This window comes from Magallana gigas, chromosome 5 (assembly GCF_963853765.1).
Source record: "Magallana gigas chromosome 5, xbMagGiga1.1, whole genome shotgun sequence".
In the NCBI taxonomy this organism is placed as follows: domain Eukaryota; kingdom Metazoa; phylum Mollusca; class Bivalvia; order Ostreida; family Ostreidae; genus Magallana; species Magallana gigas.
In genome coordinates, this window is record NC_088857.1 from 37,445,895 (window position 1) to 37,465,671 (window position 19,777).

Below are 19,777 nucleotides of genomic sequence, written 5' to 3' on the forward strand. Positions count from 1 at the left end.
TAAAGACATAGAGCACTGGCGTCGGAAGCAAATTGAAAGTGGGGGAGGGCTAGACTAATCCTCAGAAATATTGAGAAAAAACCTACCCCCCCAGCCCCCCCCCCCCCCGATTCCGACACCTATGTAGAGTTTTGAACGGACAATTAAGCCGGAAATCTACTTGATAAAGGAAACGAACGCTTATGCGGGTTATTTTTGTTTGTTTTTTTCGTTTGGTTTTTTTATGCTAGCTACCGTCATACCCCCATGAAACACAAAAAAAAAAAAAATTGTTTAAATATTTCCAAGAACCGGAAATTCTGTTACAAAAATACCCCCAAAATGGTTTATATGTAAACCATAATGAAAATGTATTATAACTTTTCAAACCTTAATTTCCTGAATATATATCGTGCCAGGATAACCTTGCGTCTACTCTCTATTAGTACCAGATGATATAGCGCATCCCTTGCATGTGCATGTAGAGGTCAGTCGCATCGAGTTCCAGGGGACCGTCATGCTACACAGTGCAGTGATTTTTTTATGAATTCCTTAAGCGCCGTTTTAAGTTCTTTTCTTTCTTTTTGACATCAAATATAAGTGATCATACATCATCTGACAAAACTGAATGGCACTCAGACCAGTGTCAGTCAATTTTTCTGCTATGCCAAACTGATTTCACTCAATAATAAAATGTTTTCTTTGGAGGTTCATGAGGGTATGAAGGTATTGAGCACTAATTCACAGGAAAATACATTGTACGATACCTTAATATATAGCCCATATGAATCGCAAAAAAAACATTGTCAAAATACTGTTAATATATCTATATACATGCATCTCTCGCGAGATAAATTTTGATCAAGGTACAGACACGTAACATCCTTTTTAAAAGCGGGGTGGGGGTGGGGTGGGGATGGGGTGGGGGTTAGGGTTGGGTGGATGGTTAGATTTATTCACCGATCGTCAAAATCCTAGACCATTGAGGGGGGTACAACTCAAGGAAATCCAAATATATAGAAAACAATATTTCACCAATTAAAAATCGTAAGCCTTAATTTAAAAAAAGGGGGGGGGGTCAATATAGTACATAAATCTATAAACCCCAGTCAGAGTTCGTTTGCTCCCAATTTCTAGATGAGGCCGCGACGGAAAGTATGCCTTGATATTCACTATATAATCACTGATAATAATCCTTTGTTACTTTACCATACTGTAATCATTATTCAGTTTTCGTTTTTTTTTGGACATGCTCTTAAAAGGACGGGGTTGTACGTCAAATATCGCCTGACGTTATTCCTATGATGCAAGAAGCCTGAAAATTAGCAGCTGATTACGGCCATCTTCCTGAACAAAAGATGTTTTTTTTATTTTCATAAATATTTTTTCATAAAAAAAACCCTGATAAAACGTCTTAATGATATAATCGGACATGATTTACTCTGATTTATTAACGCTCAATATCTAAATATATATTGCATTTATAAACTCTACAAGACATTACTTGCAACCAAAACAGATTTTTATCTTTTTCTTAAAAAATACACAAAATCTTAAAATACTAAAATAATAATTACGGGCAAGTGAAGTCATCGGGTTCGGGATTCAAAAGTGAAAGTAACAAAACCGAAAACAATAGGTCACATACCACTATTTTTACCCCGTGCTCATTGACCACGCAAGTAGTTCCATTCTAAAAATGTATGTATTATTTCAAAAATTCCTAGGGGTACTAAATGGTCGAATTTGGTTCCTTTTATGGCATGGATGGAAAGAAGAAGGTTTGAAATAAAATACAGGCAGGAAAAAATTTAGAAAAATTATCTTTACAGGCGCAATAGAAAGGGTGTAAAGAGGCCAATGTTTACACAAATTCCAAAGTGAAAGTGAATTTTTCATGGTAGGGGTTATTTTAGGGGCCATATCTCAGTCCCCTCTCGATTGATTTTCCTGTAGTTTGGATATGTTGTTGGACTAGTGTCATTCTATAGGTATGCTGTATTTGAACTCATTTGAGCTGGTGGAATTTTTTATATGATTTATTTTTGTATAAAGGAATAAGAGGGAAAAATAATTGTGGTCTGTGTCCAATACTGTAGTCTACAGTGTAGAATTAATTTATGAACTGAAGGTTGATGACCTTATATATAATGGATTGACAACGCTGGCACATGTCTGTTTAAAATCTAAGGTAAATATTTTCAGCGTTAAGATTTCTTTAAAAAATCAAAAGTACTTAGTAATTTAATCCAGTTTTACATGCTTTCGACTGGGGAATATATGATATAATAATATGATATAATCGCCCCATTAATATGCAATTGCATCATGCGTAGAAAAAGTTTTTAATCCATATGCCTTGCCTAAACCTTACATGCACATACAAATAGTTTACAAGCAAGGCAAGACAAACATTTAAAGCTGAAAAGTTATGTGGATTGGCATATATATTTGAATTCGTTGTGACGAGCTATGCTGGTGGTAAGATGTGCAATTAACAGATTAAATGTTTTATATGCAGTGTCAGACAACATTGCCAAAGAAAACAACGAAATAAATCATTGACTCTAAAAATGCATTTTTTATATTGTGGGTAATGCTCAGTACTAAGTTGCCTAGCATTCTGGCCTCAGTAGATTTTTTAGCTCACCTGAGCTGAAAGCTCAAGTGAGCTATTCTGATCCCATTTTGTCCATCGTCCGTCCGTCTGTAAACTTTTTACATTTTGAACTTCTTCTCTAAAACCGCTTGGTCAATTTCAACCAAATTTGGCACAAAGCAATCTTATGGGTAGGCAAATATAAATTGCAAATATGAAAGACTGATCTTTATTCAAAGTGGAGAAAACCTCGAAACTGTAGGAAAAGGGAGGTGCGTTTTTAAAAATCTTCTTCTCAAAAACTACAGAGTCAAATTCAATGTCATTTAGCAAAAATAATCCTTATGAAAAGGAAAATATAAATTGCAAAAATTATGGGCCAATTCTGTTTAAAAACTGAGTTATTGCGACAATAATAATAAAGGAAAGGCGTGGTTCCAGTTTATAGCTTCGGTATCCATGAGTCTTGGTAAAATGGGTAGCAAAATCAAGCCGGGGCAAAACAAAAGAATGGCAGTTATTAATCTGCCAATCTCATTAAAATTTTCAGGATATTTTACGGACCAGTATATTTGTATTCGCTGTAAATATTGCTGGAAAACAATGTGTATTTTGGAATTGACGATTGCCGATCTAGGCACCAGCTTTTATTTTGCCCCAGCCCGTGTTTGCTTACCCATTTTACCAAGACTCGTATATATTCCATACTTCTAAAACAAGGTTCTTTGTTTAAAGCAGCCATGACATATGATAAATGAATCGATCGGACAATGATGAATTTGTTTCTTGTGCAACAGTTCGCGTATGAAGGGAATCTTTGAAACATGCAAAATACATTGGTGCCGATTTTGTGAAGTAAATTGAGGCTAAATATTTCAATACGTTGACAGTTTTCACATATGATGGTGGTGGTAGCTTGTTTTGATTTTCGTTTTGTTTTCATTATTTATGCTTTGTAATCTGGGAACTATCGCCTGTATTTTGTGAATTTTACATACATGTATCAAATCAAACAGAGACTTCGGTAAATCAGACAGTTAACTGTTTACCTGCGCAAATTAAGCAAGATCTGATATATTAAAAAAGTACTAAAATTCATTCTATCGGTAATTCGGTATGATCTTTTGCGTAATGGTATATTAATGCAATATGTTTTGTTGAGATGCTCGGCATTTTCTCGAGTTTATTCAGTTTAGATAGAGTTTAATATCACTGACGGAAATATGTAGGTATATACATGTATATAATTCATTTTGAAAAATAAATTGTGCTCTTCATTTGTTATAGTACTTATAGAGCTACAGACCTGCAGCGAGGTGGGGCCACAATAGGCAGATCAAGTTTTACATAGGAATATATATATATAGAGAAAATCTTTAAAAATCTTCTTCTCAAAAACTATTAGGCCAGAAAGCTCAAATTAAAATGAAATCATCCTCAGATAGTGTAGATTCAAATTTGTTCAAATCATAGTCCCTGGGGGTAGGGTGGGGCCACAGTAGGGGAATCAAGTTTTACATAGGAATTTATAGAGAAAATCTTTAAAAATCTTTTTCTCAGGCCAGGAAAGCTCAAATTTGAGTGGAAGCATCCTCAGATAGTGTAGATTCAAGTTTGTTCAAATCATGGTCCCTGGGGGTAGGGCAGGACCACAATGGGGGATCACAATGGGGGAAAATCAGTTTCAGGGATATGTGAATTTGTGGCTAATGAAACTTTAACATCTTGATTTTGTCAATTTTAATTAATTTTTTTTAGCAGTGCAATACAGAATGATGTTTTACCATTAATTTGTTGCTATGATCTAGCTAGTATTTTTAACAATTTTAGCAATCATTTGATAAAACATTCCTATGTACGATATTAAACTATCTAAATCTAAGAAAAAAAACCCAACCATATACATGTATATGGTATAAAGTATAAGAGTGTACTGGTATAACAAACATGTGTATGAATTGCAGATCTAGTGACGATGGATGAGGACCTTGAGGAGTTCCCAGAGATAGTACAGGACCCGGTCTACGCCACCGTCAGGAGCACTGCCTCCTACATCAGCACCGACTCCGCCGACGATCTCGACTGGTTAGAGCACTCCAAACTTGCAGGGGGCATCATCAAGTTTCTTTATGAAGGTTCCACTGAAGAGAAGGTAGCTGGTCTTGAATCTGTTGGCTTGTTTCAGTTAAATGTTTTTTGTCAGAGAATATGGTTTAGATCAACATTGGACAGCTTTATAATGGAAAGAATAGGTAGCAGTTACAGTAATTAAATGCATATATTTCAGAGTCACACAGCATACTATGTCCGTGTTGAAGAAGAGGCCTTAATTGATGACTTGGCTAGATATATGTCCAAAGTATGGAAGAAGAGAAACCCAGACATTATCCTATCGGTCATCTCCAGCCTCAGTCACTACAAGAAGTGGAAGAATGGCCAGGAGGTGGAGGACTTTCAAGCAGGTTTGATTCAGGTGAGACACAGGTGAGATGTGGACGAGTTGCTGATGAGACTCAGGTAAAATGCAGATAAGACTTACTGTAAATGAAAAATATTTAGCTTGTACGATATTTTGAGGAAAATGATTTTTCAGCAAGTTACCGTGGATTTTAATTGGTGTTTTTCTGAATGTGCTCATTCTAATACATATATAAAAGGCATTTATTGATGTACTTGAAATAGCAGAAGCCGCTTTCCACCAAACAAACTAAAAAGAATACATAGCCAAATGTTATACGTTTACAGTATGTCAGATGCAGTTGAGATTCGGGTGACACATATCAAATGAAGCGAAAAAAGTAATATTATGATTTAATAGTACATCTGATAAACAAATTTAGTGTAAAAATATTTAATATCTTTGAGAAATTGGTTTTAATCGAATGAAATAAATGCACACTGTTTTTTTTTTTGTTTTTTTTTTTTTGGGGGGGGGGGGGGGGGACTGAAATATAGAAGCTCAAGGGTGTTCATAAAATATATATACGGATCTGTAAAATGCATTTTTTTTTTTGCAGGCAATGAATTCAACGAACATGTGGGTCCTTACCAATGGGTTGGATGGGGGAATCGCTAAAATTGTGGGGGATGCCGTCCGCTTTGAGAGAGAGAGAAGGATTATACTGACCTCCAGAAAGAAGGACTTTTATGTTAAACTCTCCAAGAGAGATGAAGTGGATGACCTTCCCAGACTGACTGTGATGGGGGTCGTTCCAAAGCTTCAGATTGATTTTGATGCAAGCAAGGAGGGAATAGTAAGAAATTTCAAATTTCTTCTCTACTCCCTCACTTTTTGCAAATAACTGAATGCATGATTATGATGACCATAAAGTCTTGATCTTAACAAATTGTGAAATGCATAGCCCCTGGATCAGAGGATTGACCCCCTATTATGAAAATAAGACCCTCTGAGAAATCAATCTAAGGTCTTTGGTACCCAGGTGACCATCAAGGCCTGAAGGCCACCTGTATTGCTTTTAAGTCTCTTTGCACAAATTACAAGATCGTATCAACATTTCCTTTTGAAGTTATATTAAATAAAACTGTTACAATCATAGTAGTTTCCTTCTTTCACCAGCATGACTCCATCATTTCACTGAAAAAGTCTGGCATTAAAAGTGAGGCTTTGGAGTTAAATTCAGAACATTCGCATTTCATCATAATGGAACAAAACACAGATTTGAAAGAGTTGGAAAATTTCCGGCTGAGGGTGGAGGAAAGACTCCTAATGCCCATCGGGAGGGGGAAGAGATACAGAAAAATGCAGATGTTTGACCCTACTCTAAGTGAGTATATTAATGAATCATTTATAGTGGTTATAAAAACAAAATTCAGTGGCTTGAATTTTTTAATACTTTCTTTTAATCCTGTGTTCAAATGCATGTTTTATTTATTTGATTTTGTTAATTTTTTGAATCCATAGATGCTGGATCAATCCCTGAAAATTTGCCGACAATTTCTAGCACCTGTACCCCCATGGTTGGCCTCTTGATACAGGGTGGACCGATAGACATTGATCATGTGGTTGATCTTCTAAGGCGTAAAGTGCCTGTTCTTGTTGTACAAGGGTCAGGACAAGCTGCTGATCTCCTGTCCTTTGTGTATTTTGAAAAAGTCAACCAGTTAGTATAGAAAGCAATTTAAAAAGATGCATTTCAGTCTTGATAAGCATTGTGGTATTGTACTTTGGTGTATGTTGTATTATGGTTTATAATATGTTATTTTCAGTACCGGAGATGACTATGAATCCTATGTGAAGACAGAGCTGATCAAGAGAATGATGAACTGTTTCCCCAAAGATTTTGTGGACGATGAGTTGGCAAGGAATCGATGCAGGGACATATTCCTTGAGTGTGTCAGTCTGGCTTATCAGGTTTGATATGGTTTACTTAAATACAAATTCTGATACTAAAGTTTCAATACCCCATTTTTACACGTCCTTCTTGTGGCTATGATTTTATAAAAGAAATTTTAATTTCTTCTGAATAATTCAACGTATTTTTTGAGGCAAATCTAATCTAAAATCACAATTTTTAAAAAAAATTAAAGTAGATTTATTTTCCTGGTCAAAGAGACATTTTATCAACCTGAATTCTTTAAACTATACTAACATCACATTTTATGTATTACGGTTACTGATTTTATTTGTAAAATTATGAATTGAAGGATAATGGAAGATTCCTTACTGTGCTGGATATTAACGCAGACCCCGATGGACTCAGAAACCTGGACAAGTACATCTTGATGACTTTATTTGAATGTAAGTTACGACACCATATATGTATTGGTATTTAAGTATAATATTGCATGATTGCATGGCTCCATGGTTATACACTGTATATTGACAATTTTGTATGGTTAAATCTGTTTTGCAAAATTTAAAAAAAAAAGTAATGAGGCAAAATTTTAAGGGTACCATGGTAGTTTCCTCATCAGTGCCATATAAAATTTTACGACAATGTTCAGGGCAGATTAAAGTTTTAATGTTTGACAATAAACTGTATTAGTCAAATTCGTTTTCATCCAGATCCCCTTCCCCCTCTTAAAACTTAATGTATTGAATGTTGATTAAGAGCTTCTTAAAATATATTATCTGCTGTTAATTCAAAGAAAGGAACATTTCAGTTACCAAAATTGTGAAATCCAATGTTCAATAACCACTTTTTATGCATTTTGAAAGGCCTTAAAATCTAAAATACAGAATTTATTTTGTCAAGTGTATCATACATATACATGTAATAATCAAAACAGGTATTGTTGCTTTAGAATTGTATTTTACAACACTTATACATTGGACGTTTTTCAAGTTTAATGCAATGTAATAATAAATAGATCAAAAAGTTTAGCCAGCTGTCTGTAAGTGATGGTAGAAGGAAAATATGCATGTTTGGAATATGCTTAATGTGTATTTTTACAAATTCACCACAGTCTGATTAAAGTAAATCCAAGAGTTCCAATACTTTAGCTATAACTAAGTTATATTTCATACCAGCATCTTTTAATGAAGGTTACAAGTCTGAATACACTGCAGTACCCGGTAATTGTTTTTCTGTCCTTTAAAAGCTCAAGTATCCAAACAGGGCAGTAGATTTCAGGAACAGTTCCAATCCGACCTTAAATTGACCTTGGACTGGAATCGACCTGATTTAGCAGCTTCACAGATATTTGAAAAATATGATTGGACAACAATAAAGGTATTAGATGATTTTGATAAGTACATATTTACCATACATATACCGGTATGTAAGTATAGCACTATGTTTTACATGATACATGAAATCATTGTAAAACTTTTGAGATTATTTCAGCGACTTGAATATAAGGTGTACATTTTTTTATAGAAATATTTAATTGGATATGAATTTGGTTAGTGGTCAAACCTTTTTAGCATACCGTAGAACATTTTAGCTTAATATAATTTAATCCATCATCAATACCTCCAGTTAAATACTCTACATTTTTGTTTCCTTCATATGCATTTTGTGATGTCTAGGTATATGTTTGGCAAATTGGATTTAGAGAGGTAATGTTTAAACAACTTCAACCATGTTTACTAATTCTATGTGGAAGGAAAAAAAAAACAACTAAAATCTGAAAATATTTTTCATTTGTCATAACATTACAGTATCATAATTATTATGCAGATCACACCAGAATTGTTTGACAAAGCTTTGTTGAAGCCTGGACGAGAGAAGTTTGTGGAACTTTTCCTGGAGCGTGAAACAATTCTCCTGCATGAGTATATCAACTACAAGAAGCTCTTGGACCTGTTCAACAATGTGGCCAATCCTGATTTCTTCTGTCAGATTTGTCTAGAGGGGGTTCTTGCCAAGTCCCCAGTAAGTACTGTACATATATTAGGATAGTACTGAACTTTGACCTTGGTCAGGTACATGAACAATTCTGATCAAGGTCATTTTTTTTACTCTAAATCAGGTCAAGGTCAGCCCCAAAAATTTTCTTAAACCATTTGTTATTATTGAGGTTCATCAACCATTTTATAAAGATACAGTAAAACTCGTTTAGCACAAACACGGATATAGCGAATTCTCAAATATAACGAAGTTATTTTGAGTCCCCAGTAAAATTCTTAACAAATTTTGCAAAATTTTATGGTTAGAACGATTTCGGATTTTACAAATTTATCTTGAGTCCCATAAAAGTGAATAATAACGAAATTTTACACTTTTATGACAAATTTCTTTAAAGTTAAAATAATTTGTGCTAGCATTTATCATAATAGTTTGGATGAATTTATTAACCTAAATATTTTTTAATTTCCAATCCAATTATTAAAGGTATCAATGTAGTGTAGTTTTATTTTAAGCCTCAATTAACAAAAACGTAATCTGGTGAAAGAAAACATGTATACAGTGAATTTGCTATAGTTATTATTGTGAATTCATTATACTGATATAACAAATTACGGATATAACGATTTAAATCCATTGGTCCCTTGGACTTTGCTATAACCAAGTTTTACTGTATAATAATCATTTTACCTTGATGAGAGTAACTGTTGATGCCTTTCATTCGTTGTATCTGAAATATCACAGTTGGCTGTGTAGAACTCAACTTTCCACAATGGTTTTAATTTCAACGAGACAAGAGTCAATTTTTCTACATACAGTTATTATATAATATTCATGGTTTAATAAAATTAATTTAAATCTATAATTATCACAGTGCAATCTTATTAAAATCATCTGATTTCAAACATAGTGAAATTAAAAACGTGATAATTTTCATGTCCATCTCTTAGTGGATGAAGTTTGAACCTTAATGATAATAATGAATTTTAAATATCTCAGAAACTGTAACTCTGTTGTTAATGCCCCTCACTCTTCTGTATGTTGTCTCAAATATTACCATACATGTACATGTACCTTTGCTGTGCAAAACAGCTTAATATTCCATAGACATTGGACAAACATATTCATAACATATTCATAACATATTCATATCAAACCTTTCATGCTGCATGATTTCCATAATTTATAGGTTGTATTGGCTAATAAGGTAACATTGTTTGTCAGAACTGTCATGTTTTCAACTGTTGTGAATTTTTTGCATTTACCTATTTAGGTATGACCTATTTACATGTATTGATGCTTTAAACTTATAGTTGTTACACCTTTTGAACACTGAGGCCCAAGCAATAATGTATTACTTGTACTTGTACTAAATCAGAAGCTTTGAATGTTAATCTGTGTACAAAGATTTGGGAATAAGAGGGTTGGAAAAAAACATTGTATCTTAGCAAGTCAGTGGTATTTTTATCTGCAAGAACTGAGCAGTGTAGTAAATACCAAGGGCTTGCCCATTGTGCTGACTATTTAAGCCATGTACATGTATGCTCTATAGTCCATATCCAGAGTGGCAACTGTACATATGAATTTTATTCAAACAGCTTCAATGCTGTTTTGTCTGTGCTTGTATATTACTTTTGCTTCTATTTCTCTGTAACACAGAATTGATATATGACTGATGTACAATAAAAAAATGTTTGTGCTACTACAAAAATCCATGTATATCGGTATTTTTCAACCGCTCAATTTCCAAACTGTAAATATATTTTATTGTAATTATTTTAATAGATGAGGATGATATTCTCAATCAGAAAAAAGTTTAAGGTTTCTGATGTTTTTGGATAAAAACTTGTTTGGTCTCAAAGGTGTAACAACTATGTTTTGATGGGAACGAGGTACCATAATCAAAAAGTTACTCTCTTGAAACAAAAGGTAATTTGCATTCAAATTTTAAAAAAGGAATTAAAACATTGTTCTTTGATATACATGTAACATCAAAGTGATCAATAGTTATGCATGAAGTTTATTTTACTTAATATGTTAATGATACTTTTCCTCACTTGAATACAAGAACTTGTAATATTTAGTTCACATTTCTCACTGCATGATATTATGCTTTTTCCAATTACCCAACAAGACAAAAATAATATTATTGCCGTAGTAATTAATGATCAAAGCAATAAATTATTTGGATATGATTAACAAACTCAAATTGTTTATGAGATTTCTAAAAAAAAAAAATATTGATTTTCAAATTTATGTGAGAGAACTCTCTCTGCTGTATAGTTTTAAGATACATGTACCTATATTAATTTACAAAAATCTTATGATAACATCTTTGAAATTGCCTGACAGTGATTGATTACATGGGGAAATTTCCATTGACAGAAATATTAAAAAGGGGGGATAATGAGAGAAAATACTAAATGTACCTACATGTACCATACTGCAGAGAAATGAATTACAAGTCACTCACTGAATATGTATTAACGGTACCTGTGTGATTTGGAATGTCCTTGTTTTGTAGGGAATGAGCTACCCTGTGGGAAAAGATTTTGTGATTGGGAGAGATTGTGACCTGAACTATCTGCTATACAAACTGACAAACCTTGAGAACTTGGTTTCCTCTAAAGATATTTCCATGAACTTCAGTGGGCAGTTTGTATGTGACAAAGTCACAGCAGAGAGAAAGGTTTGTGTTAACAAGTAACCCCTAGTGGTCCTACTACAGTCAAACCTCGTTATCTCGAATTAGATGGGACTGGTTAAAAACTTTGAGATATCCGAGTATTCGAGATATCAAGGGTAAAATACTGAAAGTTTAAGTGTTTGGGACTAAAAAAATCACTTTGACATATCCATTGTATTCGAGATATCGGTGTTCAAGATACCAAAGTTCAACTGTATTTGTTTAGTACAATAAGTAGGTATATGTATTAGTGAAACTATTAAATAAATAAAAAAAGATTTTATGCTGGAAAAGTAAAAAGGAAAATGATAGATTATGCCAATGTGAAGAAGTAGAGTTATGGATTTGAAAAGGATGTATCGATGTTTTTAAGGCTTTGAATGCTCTCATCTATTGGTCGGTTCTGACCTTTAACCCTGGGGTCACCAGGGTACTGTGGAAGAAATCAGACCAGCCAATGGTGATGGCTCTGGTTATTAGCATGATCTGGCACAACCTGGCCATAAAATGGAGCAGGGATCTTGACACCAAACGCCAGCTTAAGCAAGCAGCCATGTAAGTAGATATCTCTGTGTCTACATTCCATAGAGTGATGGAGAATAGGTTGTAAAATAATTATTGAAGGAGTTAGAGTTGATGGAAACAACATGAAACTCTAATTTGTTTGCACATTTATCTCCAGCTTTTGAATTGTAAGAAAATCATCACAAAACACTGCCAGAGGAATAAATTTAATTTTATGAGAGCTGATTTTCTTGGATTAGCAATTTTGAAAAATTCATTGGGATGTAGTGTCTTGATTTGGTTCTATGTAAACTGAATGAAGATTGTGTGTTGTAATTATTGGGGATGTTAATTTTGCGGTATGGAGTCTTGACAAAATCAATGAAAATTGAGCCACCACGAATAATAATGAAATTGATTCCACAGAAGTTCCAATTTCGTCTGTTTGATGGGAAAGAAAGTTCACATCAAAGACTTCAGACAGTGGATTTTTCTTTTATCTGTATTCCCTATCAGTGATACTTATGTTGAATTTTTATTTCTTGTAACTTTCCAGAGAGTTTGGTAAGCAGGCGGTGAAGCTGTTGGATCTGAGTTACTCAGACTCTTGCCTCAACACTATCGCATCTTTAGATGAGAAGTTTCCAGAGCTCAATAACAAAACCACCATTAAGCTTGCCCACATAGCTCGCAATAAGTTCTTTATTGCCCATAAGAGTTGTCAGAAATGGCTGGTTCAGCGTTGGCATGGAAACCTGTTGATAAGGGAGGTGGATTATGGAGTGTTCAAACTTCCAAATTGGCTGAAGGTATGGATGTTTAAAGCTCTACTGAAGGCTACATTGAAAATGCAATTTAAAAATATTCATTTACAGATTCAATAAATATGCATTTTTATTTATATTTGATTGATATTAATGTACTGAACATCAAATAATGGTCTACTTTTTAAACTTCCAGATTTACTTGAGTGTATTGTTCATTTTCCCTATGTTATTCTGGATTACGTATGAGGTGAAAGAAGAAAATGGGATCAAATTAACAGGTAGGCCACTTTGTGTGTATAGAGTAGGTATCTAAGAGAGCAGTGGATGAATAGATTCAATTAGTTTTGTACCTGGTTGATATAGGTAGAAGTAGTGGATAAAGAGATTTCTGCATGTTATACATATCAATTTGTACATGTATATAGAAAGCAGAGCATGGATAGATTGGTAAATGTTTAAAGAAACTAGAACCAGTGTATTGTTAGATTTCTACATGTACATGTAGAGAGGAGACGTTGCCTGAATAGTTCTGTTCATTAAAAGACGAATACTAGATGTAACTCCAATCTTCTTAGTTTTGCTTTCATTGTCAGTAGAAGTTAATATGCCATATTAAAAGATAGAATTATCTCTTTTTAATTATTAAGACAGGAAAATATGACATGGGGCATAAAATGGATGATCATTATTTCATTAAGGAAGGTGATTGAATTATTGAGCTTTGCCATTGTTGTAACTGTAGAAGAAGAGGAAGATATGGATTTAGATCAAATGGATACACAGGACTTGATGCCAATGAAAATGAAATGGGTAAGGCCGTTTGTCATGTACAGATGCAGGAATTTGCCTTGATTTCCATGCTTATGTACAGTTATTTACACCTATTTTGTACACATGTAATGATAGGACAAGAGTACAAAAGGGAAGATGAAGTACCAAATGAAGGAGATGTTATCGTATGGACGCCAGAACCTCAAAGTGCCCATCTATCTGCAGTTTTACTACCTGTGGAGTGCCCCAATCACGAAGTTCTATGTCAGTCAGGTGAGGAGTTTTATGTCAGTCAGGTGAGGAACCGTCACCAAGTTTTAAGTCAGTCAGGTGAGAAAGAACTACAGTATGTAGTACACAGACCATTAGGTCAGTTACTTTGAAATGTACTAATTAGATAAGCTTTCTAACCAAGGTATATTCATTTTTACCTTGCAAGCTTTTGATTATGATAAAGTTAATTTTAGTTGAAAAGCACAGTACAAACAGATTATGACACCTTATTGAACTCCAGTTCCTCTGTCCCAGCATGACTCCCTCGTTTTGTATTGAATCCCAAGAATATAAAATCTCAAACGCCAAGATATTATTATGCCCCCTTTAAAGAAGGGAAGGCATTTTGCTTTGCTGCTGTCCATCTGTCCGTGTCAGTTTATCTGTCGGTCACTCATTCTTTTGAGGCTTTTGGTCTGAAACTTGTATATCCTCTTTTCCTCTGTCTTGGTTAGCTTCCAAGTCTCACATCTATGCAGCAATACGGACAAGACCAGGCTCTTGAAGAGGGAGACTTTGGTTTTTCTACCTATATCCATGGCCTTCTAGCCTCCTGAAGGATGTGTCAGCCATTGCTATTCTCTTCCTGGTGTCAGCCATGCTCTCACCGCCCTATGTAACATTTGCCCCAAGGTATATAAGAAGCTGTCAACTTATTATCAACTGTTAGGCTAGCTTTGCTCTTTCTGTTCAACTTCAGCACATTGCATTTCTTGGCATTTAGTTTCATCCCACATTTGCTGAGTTGTCTTCCAGCTTTGCTGTCTTGAACTGTAGATGGTTCATTGTCGCTGGGCAATGTCATCCACAAAGTCAAAGTCTTCAAGCGTGGTGGTGAAGTTCCAGTGAATTCCTGATATCTCTTTTTTGACCATCTGTTGCATTTCTCAATCTATGAGAAGGAGGAACAAGAAAAATGACACCCGTCACCACAGGAAAAGAGGCTGTGATCTCTTGTCCTCCATCACAGAGCCATGGAAGTCATCATACAGGGCTTTGATCATCTTAATCAGTTTTTGGGGTTTTCCATATATTTTATTAATGATAAACCATAAGCTGTGTCTGTGTACTGAGTTGAATGCTTTCTCAAAGTCCTCAAAACGGATGTACATGGTAGCATTCCACTTGTTGGCTTGTTCGTTCTCGTTATAGTTTCATATAATTCACAACTGCCAGACAAATGAATAGCGAGATTTTAAAATCTGAGATTAAAGCTTTTTGTGATTTTACACAGATATTTTAAAAATCAGTGTGTTTAATGAGGAATCTACTGCTTTGATTTTCATGTAAAAGTATCTTGTAAATTTTCAGATTTTCTACCTGTTTTACTTGACACTGTTCAGCTACGCTGTCATCATTCCGTCGTGCGGTGACTTCTACATAGATCTAGTCGTGTATTTTTGGACTGCCATGATTTGGGTTGAAATCATCAGAAAAACCATCATCAAGAGAAAGGTAGACCTACATGTACCAGTGACCCTTATTTTTATTTATGCAGTATACATATACTTAAATTGAAAAGGCAAATTTACAGATTCAGTCAATTTGCTTGTGGATTATACGTTACTGCATGTGTATGTACAGGTATAGAAGAAAATAGGAGCAAAAATCCCTTTATAATGCAGTAGTTTTAGGTTCATCATACAATAACCAGTATACAGCTGCTAACAATTTCCCCTGATTTCAGGAGTACAAAGAAATGAAGATATTTTGGACAGTCCTGGAGATTGTCCTGATAGGGGCGTTCCTGTTGGTGATCGGCCTCCTTCGCATCGTCCCAAAGTTTGTCCCCTTCATCAAGTACACCACCGCCAAGTTCGTGATGAGTCTGGGCCTGCTTTATTTCTACTACAGGTTGCTGAGTGTGTTCCTTCCCATCAGTCCTGTCCTAGGCCCCATGATAATCAATTTCAAGGCAATGGTATGTTTACTTTTTATGACCTCATCACAACATTGAGAATAAGATTTTTTGAAAAATTGTTTATGAAAACAAATTAATTTTGCAGATTTTGAGTTCTAGTGTGGCAAGGAATTCTGTTGCAATCATTTATGATAAACTTTTGAACATCGAATGGTTTCTCCAAAACTGCATTCTTTTTTCATTTCTTTACAATTGCAGTATAATTATGTGTATTTTTAATGGTATAGTGAGTTCTTTTGAGAAAATTTTTCAGAAGGTGTGATGGATGGTAAACCAATTTTTCCTAGTATACAGTTTTCTGATGTGTGCATGTTTGTTTGAAGAATGGAACTAATAGTAAAAAATACAAAATAGTTCATCAACATACTCTTGTTTGATTTCTAGATGAAGAAGGACTTTGTGACCTGGCTGCGGATGTTCCTGATTTTTATGTTTGCCGGCGGTATCACCATTCAGGCAGTGCTATACCCGAACTACTACCCTCTGGACGAAAGCATCATCATGGCTCTGAGCAGGGCATTCTTTGGAATGTTTCTTACCAAGATAGATGACCTAGATAGTAAGTTCTACTCTTGCATGTTTTGTTTTACAGTATAATGCCTTCAAAAATGTATGATCTAAAAATAGTCTATAAACTTGTACCATTCAGCCCTCATGTTTCCCAGTGCTATGCATCAATGCATCAAGGCATCAAAAGTGAGATTTAATTTATTGACAGAATTGGATTTGCTCACATTTCCTTTCTTTTTCCTTTTAGGTAATGAGAAGTGTGAAAGTTTTTATGACAACCAGACAAAGAAGGTTTGCTACAGTAAGTAATGTCTGTGCATGGACATGTTTCAAAAAGTGATTTAATTGATTATTTGATAATATTTCTTAAAATGAATTGTGAAAGATTTTAAATTTATGAATTATATTGCTACTATTTATCTATAAAATTTACAACACTTCTTTTACAATGTACTTGTATGTGTACAGTATTTGTACAATTGGGATATTTTTTCAGATTCTGCAGCTTCATTTTGGAACAGAAATACTTGTATGTTAAATAATTTTGTTTGATTTTAATCCTACTTATTTTACATGTAAATCCAGATGTCTGATAGAGTGTAAAATGATAATAACAGTATTATTATATTATAATAACGTGATTAATCTCAATGAGAGAAAAAAATTCTTTTCATCTAAATTTGGCAAACCAAGGCATTTCTCTCATCTTAAAAGTACCAGTTAACAGTTGAAATTTGTATATTTACAAATTGCTTGAATAAACTTTGAATGTTGTGTACACACAAAATTTGCATTATTTCTTTTTGTTGTAGCCCAGATTCGGTTCCAGCCTGAGTATGCATCCTGCCCCTATAGAAGTTTTGGAGGCTATGCCATAGTTATGCAGTATTTAGTCATTACAAAGCTCATTCTCCTTACCCTACTGTATGCCTTGTTCAGGTAAGATTTGGAGGTTATGGAGATATACGGTATCTAATCATTACAAAGCTGTGGTCATGGAGATATGCAGTATTTAATCATTACAAAGCCATGGTTATGGAGTCATGCAGTATTTAATCATTACAAAGCCATGGTTATGGAGTCATGCAGTATTTAATCATTACAAAACCATGGTTATTGAGTTATGCAGTATTTAATCATTACAAAACCATGGTTATGGAGTTATACAGTATTTAATCATTACAAAACCATGGTTATGGAGTTATGCAGTATTTAATCATTACAAAACCATGGTCATGGAGATATACAGTATTTAATCATTACAAAGCCATGGTTATGGAGTCATGCAGTATTTAATCATTACAAAACCATGGTTATGGAGTTATGCAGTATCTAATCAATGACATTATAAAACTCATTATTTCACTCTCCTACATGATAAGTTCAGTTACAACATCAAAAGAAATTTTAGTAAATTACAGTAAAACACGCTTACAATGAGGTGCCAGGGACGGGTGATTTTATTTGTTATAGGCCTAGACGTAATTTGTAATTTGTTATATCCATTAGTTTCACAATTTGTTTAAAACCCAAGGGGAATGAAAATAACTTCACTATAAACATCGATTCATTAGAAGCGTGTTCGATACAAGTGTGTTTTACTGTTTACATCAAGTAATAATTTCAATCAAAATAGGACGATTTTTTTATCTCTTAGTCTTTCAATAAGATGCTGTTTTTAAAAACAATTTCGGTATATGCAAGAAGGACATTGTTTAAAGAGTGACTTCATTACAATGGGAATTTATTTAGCCACTTCATCCAATATTGTTTTTGTTTTCTATAAAACATGAAATTATTTTTTTTGCCTTCAAACTGTAAAATTCGAACATGCTAATTTTTTTTTTTTTTTTTTTACAAAATTCTTGTTCAAAAGCAGTTGACTTTTAAATGTTGTTTGAAGACTTTCTTGATGTTCCTATTTCAATGCATGCCTACAAGAAAAAAACATAATACACACTCCAGTATAATTTTCCTTATATATTATCCATATTTAACTTGCTGTTTTAATTTTAAAGATTAGCATTCACGATTTAATTCAAGGTAGAATTTGCTGTGTGTACTCATGTATGCTATTTGGGTTACAAAGCTTGGATGCAATTGTTTCACTGAATAACTATATTATTACTAAATACAGTGTTACTAATGGTCCTCCACACCTGTAACTTATACGTTTTATGACAGAACATCACAACATGGAGATTTTGATTTTCATTTTGATTAACCTGATACTTACTATTGCCTGTGACTACCCACCATGTTGAATTAACCAAACAGAGCAAACTTTAGGACTCGTCCTAGACCATGGTAGGAATTAAACACACTCTCTGATTGGTCCAAATTCTTAATGATTTAGAGAATCATTATAATGTACAGTTTCTTTAGGTCTCTGATTAATATCAAAACTTAAAATAAATAGATACATGTAAATTGTATGGAAAAACAAAAGAGCTAGAATTTTTCATGCAGGATATATTTTTCTTTAGCTGTATTATTAGCAAGATTTAAAAGAGGTAGGAAGTTAAATTACACGCTAGAAAAAGGTAGGGGGTAGACAAGAAAGAAGTGGTTTGGGGGTTGACAAACTAGAAAGCTGGAGTGTACAGAAAAATGAATTACCAGTATAAATTTGATCATTGTGCAGTGAGGTTCTGTCAAAGAACTCTCAGACTTTGCAGAGATTGTAGCTTATTTTTTCAAATGTTTTGATTAGAATTTTGCAGGAAATGTAAATAATGAAGTTTGTTTTTTGTACAGTAGCTGGATGGTCCTCTAAAGAGAATGAGTGCATTAATAATTTTCTCGTTAATTTCAGATAATATGGAATACTTGTTACAATACTTTACGTGTACGCCACATAAAGAAGTAAATTCTTAAAGCTGCTTGGTCCGATTTTTTTGTTAATACACTATCATATTTTTTTCCATACAAACCATTTATCTTAGAAAGTTATGGACTTTCTCCTATTTACACCAGCAGAATCAGTCTCCTTTCAAAGTTAGAAATATTCAAAGTAAATAAAAATAATTTCTCTTTGGGCAAACGAAAAAACAAATCAAAATGCATCACGGGAATGTTTAGAAAAGGAAACCGTTTGGTTTCGTCCCCCGAATGATTGGGGTTATCCAACCTGCATGCAATGCATTGATTGTAAATAAAGCAAACTTCAGAGATATTGGCGAACAAAACGTACACGTTTATTTGTAATTTGTCTGATCATTTCGACCTTTATTTAAAGCGATGTCAAAGTCGTAATACAACCATACCCGACTCGTCGTCAGGGGTGAAATTTAACATGAGGCGAATTAACGCCGTACCCTTTTATCTCGTTTGTTTTGTTAGCAAAGTTTGTACGTAATTTTTCTTCATTGAAATTTGGCTTGATTGACTGGAAACTACTGCAATGTCTATTATTATACGTATACTAAGCATAACCATCGTTTAAAAGCGTGCATT

The 19,777-nt window shown here is 34.0% G+C and overlaps 1 protein-coding gene across 6 annotated transcripts in view; it reads left to right on the plus strand.

Annotated features, from left to right (window-relative positions):
• Positions 1 to 19,777, plus strand: part of LOC105339803 (transient receptor potential cation channel subfamily M member-like 2) — a 30,078-nt gene that overhangs the window by 2,166 nt on the left and 8,135 nt on the right. The window contains exons 1-24 of one of the 6 annotated variants that reach the window (XM_066084944.1): positions 2,068 to 2,170; positions 4,543 to 4,730; positions 4,866 to 5,051; positions 5,596 to 5,832; positions 6,156 to 6,363; positions 6,501 to 6,699; positions 6,806 to 6,950; positions 7,244 to 7,337; positions 8,141 to 8,271; positions 8,722 to 8,916; positions 10,079 to 10,096; positions 11,414 to 11,578; positions 11,949 to 12,130; positions 12,636 to 12,888; positions 13,040 to 13,123; positions 13,585 to 13,656; positions 13,753 to 13,890; positions 15,202 to 15,345; positions 15,578 to 15,811; positions 16,196 to 16,370; positions 16,569 to 16,622; positions 16,818 to 16,850; positions 17,134 to 17,260; positions 18,599 to 18,628. In XM_066084944.1, coding sequence (XP_065941016.1) covers positions 4,554 to 4,730; positions 4,866 to 5,051; positions 5,596 to 5,832; positions 6,156 to 6,363; positions 6,501 to 6,699; positions 6,806 to 6,950; positions 7,244 to 7,337; positions 8,141 to 8,271; positions 8,722 to 8,916; positions 10,079 to 10,096; positions 11,414 to 11,578; positions 11,949 to 12,130; positions 12,636 to 12,888; positions 13,040 to 13,123; positions 13,585 to 13,656; positions 13,753 to 13,890; positions 15,202 to 15,345; positions 15,578 to 15,811; positions 16,196 to 16,370; positions 16,569 to 16,622; positions 16,818 to 16,850; positions 17,134 to 17,260; positions 18,599 to 18,628 — 3,281 coding nt within the window. In that variant the 5' untranslated portion in view covers positions 2,068 to 2,170; positions 4,543 to 4,553. Of the gene's footprint in view, positions 1 to 2,067; positions 2,171 to 4,542; positions 4,731 to 4,865; positions 5,052 to 5,595; positions 5,833 to 6,155; positions 6,364 to 6,500; positions 6,700 to 6,805; positions 6,951 to 7,243; positions 7,338 to 8,140; positions 8,272 to 8,721; positions 8,917 to 10,078; positions 10,097 to 11,413; positions 11,579 to 11,948; positions 12,131 to 12,635; positions 12,889 to 13,039; positions 13,125 to 13,584; positions 13,657 to 13,752; positions 13,891 to 15,201; positions 15,346 to 15,577; positions 15,812 to 16,195; positions 16,371 to 16,568; positions 16,623 to 16,817; positions 16,851 to 17,133; positions 17,261 to 18,598; positions 18,629 to 19,777 lie in introns of those variants that run through there. The other 5 variants (XM_066084941.1, XM_066084940.1, XM_066084943.1 and 2 more) reach the window with 5 other exon arrangements.